The sequence below is a fragment of the Anolis carolinensis genome, chromosome 2, assembly GCF_035594765.1.
Source record: "Anolis carolinensis isolate JA03-04 chromosome 2, rAnoCar3.1.pri, whole genome shotgun sequence".
Lineage (NCBI taxonomy): Eukaryota > Metazoa > Chordata > Lepidosauria > Squamata > Dactyloidae > Anolis > Anolis carolinensis.
In genome coordinates this window covers 27803422-27812153 of record NC_085842.1, presented here as the reverse complement: position 1 = coordinate 27812153, position 8732 = coordinate 27803422, and the positions used below count along the sequence as shown (strand labels likewise).

At 40.2% G+C, this 8732-nt stretch overlaps 1 protein-coding gene across 1 annotated transcript; it reads left to right on the top strand.

Moving 5' to 3' along the window:
• Nucleotides 1-1438: 1438 nt before the first annotated feature.
• lsm2 (LSM2 homolog, U6 small nuclear RNA and mRNA degradation associated) lies at nt 1439-8462 on the top strand. Its single transcript, XM_003228054.4, has 5 exons — nt 1439-2916; nt 5044-5111; nt 5359-5389; nt 5557-5616; nt 7126-8462. The coding sequence occupies exons 1-5, from the start codon at nt 2914-2916 to the stop codon at nt 7249-7251; spliced, it is 288 nt and encodes a 95-aa protein (XP_003228102.1). The 5' UTR covers nt 1439-2913; the 3' UTR covers nt 7252-8462.
• The last annotated feature ends 270 nt before the right edge of the window (nt 8463-8732 follow it).

The following is an 8732-nucleotide window of genomic DNA, read 5'->3' as shown; positions in this document are numbered from 1 at the left end:
GGAAAAATCTATATATACCTCTATTCTGTGTACAATTGTCTGTCTTGTCTGTGTATAAAACAACATTGAATATGTATGTTCTGTGATCCACCCTGAGTCTTTCAGGGTGAGAAGGGCAGAATATAAATAATATAAATAAATAAATAAATACATTTTCTTTCTCAAATGTGCTGCAATATCCCTTTACACCACTGGTTCTCTACCTTCCTAATGCCGCGACCCCTTAATACAGTTCTTCATGTTGTGGTGACCCCCAACCATAAAATTATTTTTGTTGCTACTTCATAACTGTAATTTTGCTACAGTTATGAATTGGATGTAAATATCCGATATACAGGATGTACGTATTTTCATTCACTGGACCAAATTTGGCACAACTACCTGATACGCCCAAATTTGAATATTGGTGGGATTTGGGGGGGGGGGGTATGATTTTGTCATTTTGTAGTTATAGTTGCTGGGATTTATAGTTTATCTAGAATCAAAGAGCATTTTGAACCCCACCAATGATGGAATTGAACCAAACTTGGCACACAGAACTCCCATGACCAACAGAAAATACTGGAAGGGTTTGGTGGGCATTGACCTTGAGTTTTGGAGTTGTAGTTCACTTACATCCAGAGAGCACTGTGGACTCAAACAATGATGGATCTGGACCAAACTTGGCACAAATGCTCAATATTCCAAAATGTGAACAATGGTGGAGTTTGGGGAAAATAGACCTTGACATTTGGGGGTGGTAGTTGCTGGGATTTATAGTTCACCTACAATCAAAGAGCCCCTTGAACCCCACCAACGATAGAATTGGGCCAAACTTCCCACACATAACCCCATGACCACCAAAAAAAACTGGAGGGATTTGGGAGGAATTAACAGTCATTTAGGGGAGGTGTAGTTCACCTACTTCTGGAGAGCACTGTGAACCCAAACGACTATGGATCTGGACCAAACTTGGCACAAATACTCAATATGCCCAAATGTGAACACTAGTGGAATTTAGGGAAAACCGACCTTGTCATTTGGGAGTTGTAGTTGCTGGGATTTATAATTAACTTACAATCAAAGAGCACTCTGAACCCAGTTTTTGGAGACCCTTCTGACATCCCCCTCGCAACCCCCAGGTTGAGAAACGCTGCTTTACATATTGGTGTTCAACATCAGTCATCTTTCAAGATGCAAGGGATGAAGGCATTGCATACCATCTATATATAAAACAAGGAGATAAATACAGAGAGTGCCAGTTTATTTAAATGCAGACGGTGTCAACATTTTTGGGGATCAGAGTAATAGAGTCAAGCTGGAGAACCTCAAGATTCCTACCGTGTTTCCCTGAAAATAAGACAGTATCTTATATTAATTTTTGCTCCCAAAGATAAGCTAGGTCTTATTTTCAGGGGATGTCTTATTTTTCCATGAAGAAGAATTCACATTTATTGTTGAACAAAAAAAATGAACATTTATTATATACTGTACAGTAGTTGTCATCACAAACCAGCATAACCAGACAAACTGAATCCTATCAAGAATTTCTTGTTACTACCATTCTATGGTACGTACATTTACCAATCCCGCATGCTCTGGTGTTCTGTTCAGCAGACATGCTTCCAAACAAAAACTTTACTAGGTCTTACTTTCGGGTGAGGCCTTATATTTAGCAATTTAGCAAAACCTCTACTAGGTCTTATTTTCTGGGGATGTCTTATTTTAGAGGAAACAGGGTATGTAGCTCCAATGTGTCAACTACCTGAGAATGCATTGGTGGATCCAGAGTTCTATCAGCTTGTATATATGTAATGTGTGTGTGTGAGTGTAGATATATAGATATCTGATAGATCTGAGTTCCTGTGCCCCTAATTCCTCTGAAAGTAGACTTGCTATAATGAGAATTTTCCTTAGGAAAGCTAAACTTGGCTCTCTGCTGCCACCTGGTGCAGACAAGGATTTTTTAAATGTTTGCCGTCCAGCAGTTTTGACTCCATCCTTTTATTTCAATCAGGGGGATAAAAAAGCATCCCGGGATTTGTAGTTTGGTGAGGCATCAGTACTCTTTGGCAGGGAAAGGGACTTACAAAACTACAACTCCCACGACTCTATTACATTGAGTCATGGCAGTTCAAGTAGGGTCAAACTGCATAAATAATGCCACAGTGTAGATAGATACTTCTCTTGGAAAACTACAACTCCCACGACTCCACTGCATTGAGTCATAGCAGTTCAAGTGGAGTCAAAATGCATCAACGGTACAGTGTAGAAGAGATGCATGGAAACATAGAATCATAGAGTTGGAAGAGACCTCATGGGCCATCCAGTCCAACCCCCTGCCAAGAAGCAGGAAAATTGCAAAGTTCCTCTTGCAAAACTACAACTTCCACGACTCCATTGCATTGAGTCATAGCAGTTCAAATGGGGTCAAACTGCACCAATTATACAGAGTAGTAGATAGATACTTTTGGAAAACTACAACTCCCACGACTCCACTACATTGAACCATGGCAGTTCAAGTGCAGTCCAAATGCATCAATGCTAGATAGATACTTCTCTTGGAAAACTACAACTCCCAGGATCCCATAGCATTGAGCCAAGGTATTTAAAGTAGCATCAAACTGTATTCATTCTACAATGCAGATGCACCCCAAGGAAAAGTGAAGCCGCTTCCCTTTTTGTGCCTTGTTCATTAATCAGCCGGCCCCTTTAAGGCATGGTACAATCCAAGGGAAGAATTAGGCCGCGGCTCCTTTAAGAAGACCGCCCGGTTCCCTTTCCTGCTTCACGCGAAGGCAGCGCTTCCGTTCGTCTCGTCCGCTGTGCGTTCGCGGAGGCTCTCACTACGCATGCGCAGCCCGGGAAGTTCTTTCTGGTCCTGGGGCTTCGATCCACGCGGGTTCTCTGCGGCGGGAGTTGCCGGCGGCTGTTATGGTGAGTCTGTGACGTCACAGTGCTCGCCGTTCCATCAAGCACCCCCTCCTCCCCCGGGAGAGTAGAAAGACATTAATTCAATGGGGCGAAACTCCTCCTTTGTTGTGATTGTTTGCCTCTTGTCTTTGGGGGTCTTCTCTTGAGCAGGCACACGGCTCGTTTGCAATTCAGGAAGGGGAATCTCCTTGCAAGGGAGTCCATGCATTCATGTCCAATAAGGGTGCATCTGCACCGTAGAAGGAATGCAGCTTGGCACCACTATAATTGCCATTGCTCAATGCTATGGAATCATGGGAGTTGTAGTTTGGCGAGGCACCAGCTCTTATTAGGCAGAGAAGGATGAAGACCTTGCAAAACTATAACTCCCATGCAGGGTGGGTGTAGTGCAACATTTTGTTGCATACTAATAATTGTATTTGTCCAGTTATGCTGTTCTAATAATATGTAGGCAGTCTCGCTTATCCAACGTTCTGGATTATCCAACGCATTTTTGTAGTCAATGTTTTCAAAACGTCGTGATATTTTGGTGCTAAATTCGTAAATACAGTAATTACAACATAACATTACTGCGTATTGAACTACTTTTTCTGTCAAATTGTTGTATAACATAATGTTTTGGTGCTTAATGTGTAAAATCATAACCTAATTTGATGTTTAATAGGCTTTTCCTTAATCCCTCCTTATTATCCAACATATTCACTTATCCAACGTTCTGCCGGCCCGTTTATGTTGGATAAGTGAGACTCTACTGTATGACTTTGGGTGCATCTACACAAGTCGAACTAGGTAATATAGTTTGACACCACTGTAACTGCTATGGCTCTGTGCTATGGAATAATGGGATTTGTAGTTTGATGAGGCACCAGCCCTCTTTGACAGAGGAGCCTAAGCTTGTATTAGGCAAGGTGCAAGAAATTGTTTTTGTGGTTGCTAGAGGCTTTGTATGTCAATTAAGAGATTTAAAACAGGATAGATACTCTGTTTCTCCGAAAATAAAACATCCCCTAAAAATAGGACCTAGTAGAGGTTTTGCTGAATTGCTAAATATAAGTCCTCCCCTGAAAGTAAGACCTAGCAAAGTTTTTGTTTGGAAGAATGGCCACCAAACAGAACACCAGAGCATGCAGGATTGGTAAATGTATGTACCATAAATTGTTGTACATGGAAATAATGGTAATAACAAGAAATTCTTGATAGGAATTCACAGTTTGTCTGGTTATGCTGGTTTGTGATGACAACTACTGTACAGTATATAATAAATGCTCATTTTTTGCTCAACAATAAATGTGAATTCTTCTTCATGGAAAAATAAGACATCTCCAGAAAATAAGACCTAGTGCATCTTTGGGAGCAAAAATTGATATAAGACACTGTCTTATTTTTGGGGAAACATGGTAGATAGCTCTTATAAGCATTGGTGAACTTGTATTGGCTAAGGCACATGATATATGACAAAAGTTAAAATGATCTCATGTTTAAGACTCATCACTTTTGACAGGCCTACCCAGTCAACCTACAATCATTAGTTTAGATTTGCATTCTATTACTACAGTAGAGTCTCACTTATCCAACCTTCCCTCATCCAATGTTCTGTATTATTCAGCGCAGTCTGCTTTTTAGTAGTCAATGTTTTTGTAGTAAATATTTTCAATATATTGCAATGTTTTGGTGCTAAAATTGTAAATACAGTAATTACTACACAACGTTACCGTATATTGAACTGCTTTTTCTGTCAGTTTGTTGTAAAACATGATGTTTTGGTGCTTAATTTGTAACATCATAACGTAATTTGGCGTTTAATAGGCTTTTCCTTAATCCCTCCTGATTATCCAACATTTTCGCTTATCCAACGTTCTGCTGGCCCGTTTATGTTGGATAAGCGAGACTTTATTTTATTATATGTCAATTCTGTAGCTGTGTTTGGCATAAGTTTTCTTATGTGTGTGTGTGTGTGTGTGTGTGTGAGAGAGAGAGAGAGAGAGAGAGAGAGAGATAATTTATCTATGTAATTTAGTAATTTATTGAATTTGTACCCCACCTCGAGCTCATCAGGAGAGGCAGGTATTAAATAAAATATTATTATAATATGATGATGATTTTTACGTTGTTCCTTCTCTCTGGCTACAGCTCTTCTACTCCTTCTTCAAGTCCCTGGTAGGGAAGGACGTAGTTGTCGAACTGAAAAATGACTTAAGGTGGGTCTTTATTTGCAAAGGAATTTTGGCTTTTCCAGGGTGGGAGCAAGATAATGGACGGTCAGTTCCTAACCCATTTCCTCTGCCTTTTTCCATCTTCAAAGAAGCCACAATTTGTCTCTAGTAAGCACTAACTAAGTCGCTTGCTTCACTTTACCTAATGGCAGAACTAGCTTGATTTAGATCAAACTTAAGGAACCTATGTATCCTTTCTAATGTCTTTGCTTTCTTTTTTTCTTAAATACAGCATATGTGGGACCCTGCACTCTGTTGATCAGGTACGATTGAGCCCAATTCTTCTTCCCTTCTGGAAAATGCATGTATTTTTGGGTTTATACATCTGTGTTGAGTGTTAAGTGGTTGCTTACATCTGTGAATGAAACATTGCAGAAAGGGGTTTATTGTGGCCTCATATTCATTTCTCTTTTCTTTTCTCGATATACAGTATCTGAATATCAAGCTCACAGACATTAGTGTGACAGATCCGGAGAAATACCCTCATATGGTGAGTCTGACGGGAGTTGTGGTTGCTTGTGAAATGGAAACAAATGTATTATCCTAATCTCTTACTACTAATATTTAGATGGTGTCGCTTTTCTTTTAGTTTGGATTCAAACTGCAGGAAAAGAGATTCCAAATGAGCACTAGGAAGAATTTCTTGAGTGGGAGAGCTGTTCAGCAGTGAAATATGCTGCCTGGAAGTGTGGAGTCCGCTTCTCTTGAGGTTTTCAAACAGAGGCTGGGATAATAATAATAATAATAATAATAATAATAATAATTGCTTAGATTATGCTTTCTCTGCATGGCAGAATGGGATTGGACTGGATGGCCCTTCTGCTCTCTTCCAACGAAATGATTTTGAGTTGATTGCCTCTTCCTGGAACGCTCTGTACCTCCATAATTTGGGGTGTGTGGGTAAGGCGTTGGTGGGGAGAAGGCTCAATATAGGTAAAGGTAAAGCTTTCCCCTGACGTTAAGTCCAGTCGTTTTCAACTCTGGGGGTTGGTGCTCATCTCCATTTCTAAGCCGAAGAGCTGGCGTTGTCCGTAGACACCTCCAAGGTAATGTGGCTGGCATGACTGCATGGAACGCTGTTACCTTCCCACTGGAGTGGTACCTATTGATCTACTCATATTTGCATATTTTTGAACAGAAGCTGGGGCTAACAGCGGGCGCTCATTCCGCTCCCCAGATTCAAACCTGTGACCTTTTGGTCAGCAAGTTCAGCAGCTCAGTGCTTTAACACACTTCGCTACCGGATATCTTACTGAAATTCACATTCCCAAATCTATCTCTCCATGAGCTGTTTCTTTATTCGTTTATCTAATGTGCTTTCAAGTTGACCTTGACTTTAGGCAACCTGTATCATTACACTTTCTTGGCAGGATTCTTTCAGAGCCTTGCCACTGCTTTCCTCATAGGTGGTTGTCTCTATCTTAAAGCAAACTAGTGGTTTTTCATGGCTCTGTAGATAATCGAACCCTGGGGTACATCAGTACTGTAGAATGAATGCAATTTGACTCAACATTTACTGCCATGGCTGAATGCTATAGAATCACAGGATTTAATCTTTTATTAAGTCTTGAGTCTTCTTTGGCAAAAAGAGTGAAAGTACCTCACCAAATTGCAGTTCTCATGATTCCATAGCATTGAATCATGGCAGTTACAGTGGAGTCAAATTGCCTTAATTCTATAAGGTAGCATCCTAGTCTGTCAAGCTCATTTACATCTCTTTGTGCTGCCTTTCAGGGCAAGCCATGAAAGTGAAGACATTAAGTTATTTTAATTTTTATAAGAAGTGTTATTATACTGTGATTTTATTGTGTTACTGTTTTTATTGATGTAATACTGTTTTGGGCTTGTCCCAGTGTAAGCCGCCCTGAGTCCTTCGGGAGATGGAGTGGGGTATAAATTAAATTTTATTATTATTATTATTAAAAGGCAGTTGCACTGTTCTGAATAAGCCAAACACACACAATAACAAACAAAATGTATCTCTTCTTCCCCCAATCAGCTGTCTGTCAAGAACTGCTTCATCCGCGGCTCTGTTGTCCGCTACGTGCAGCTTCCAGCCGATGAAGTCGACACCCAACTTTTACAGGATGCCGCACGCAAAGAGGCCCTTCAGCAGAAGCAGTGACCCCCTTCCTCTTTTTTCCTCCCTTCCCACCCTGATTTCCCCCCAGAAGTGCTGGAGGAAAGCTAGACCACCTTTTTTATTGGAGGGAACCAGCAGTGTGTGTGTTTGTGTGTGTATGCATGCATGCATGTATGTATGTACATCCAAGTGTACTGATGGGTGAGATAATCTATGTGAATATTTTCCATTTCTTTGTCCCTCCTAGAACATTGTGTTCTGTTTCTACTAGTCAGATGGGTTTCATGGGCAGATGAAACCCATTACTGGGATAACACCAGTGCTTTTTGTTTTCTAAACTCCTATTGCCAGTAACTCAGTTTTTGTTTTCCTACCAAGCTCTCCCTCCGTCCCATTCAACATTTCATTTGTGAAGCACTGTTTACTGCTGAAAAGGTCTCTCTCAGCAAAGATCTGTTTCCAAATTAATGTGTAAAAGAAGTGTATGCAGCCACTCCTGTAATACATCCTCCTAATTGTCCTCAGAAATGTTGGAATACAATCCCAACACGCCTTTGTGCTAGAACAGATGGGGAATGTTGGGGATTGTAGCCCAATCTGGAGGAGCCTTAGGCCCCTTCTGCACTGCCATATAATCCAGTTCAAAGTAGATAATTTGGATTTTATATGGCAGTGTAGAAGGGGCCTTAGTTGGAGGAGATTGCCCTAGTCTTCCTCTTCTATACAATGGTCACAAAGGATGGCTAAAAGCTAGACTGTTTTTTGGATACAAGCTCTTTCCAGCTTTTTCTTGCCTAACTCCACAAAGTTAATTCTGCGAAGTGTTTGAAGTCATTAGAGATTTTATCAGTGAATACCACCCTTTTTGTTGATAATTTCAAAGCGTGCAGAAGGATTCTTACAGAACCTTTGGTGCCAACATAATTTCTGTCCCATAATCTTATTTTATTCCATCCAGTGTTCACGTGTAATCTCTTAATAAGTAATAGATTCAGATATTTTTGTTTTTTGGGGCTCTAGAGTATACTAGAAGCCTAGGTCCACTACCTTTTAAAGCAAGAGAAGTTTGCTTCTTTATTGGTTTTGTTCCTGCAAAAAGTATGAAACAACCCATATTTGTGCTTCTTAAGTTTTGTTATCCTAGTGATTTCCATCAAGGGGTGTGTGGGATGACTTTTTTGTATTTACAAAGGATGTTTTGAAAAAGAAATATGTAACATTTAAACTGGAAGAATAAAATGTTGAATTTGAAAGACTGGGTTCTGGGTATCAAAATAAAGATAGGCACAATTTCATATACATTATGCACCTTAAGAACATGTATTGTTCTAGTTTATTCTCATTTTTCTCTAGTCATGGATATGTAAAGTATCCATGAAAGATCACTGCATGGCTTCTCAGTGCTTATTCAGTTCTAAGGAGGCATTTTCTCTATTTGCTGTGTGTTTTCCTGGCGTCACCTCTCAAAAGAGTTTCCTGCAAACTTCTTAGAGACTGTCCCAATAGACAGTCTTAGAGATTTT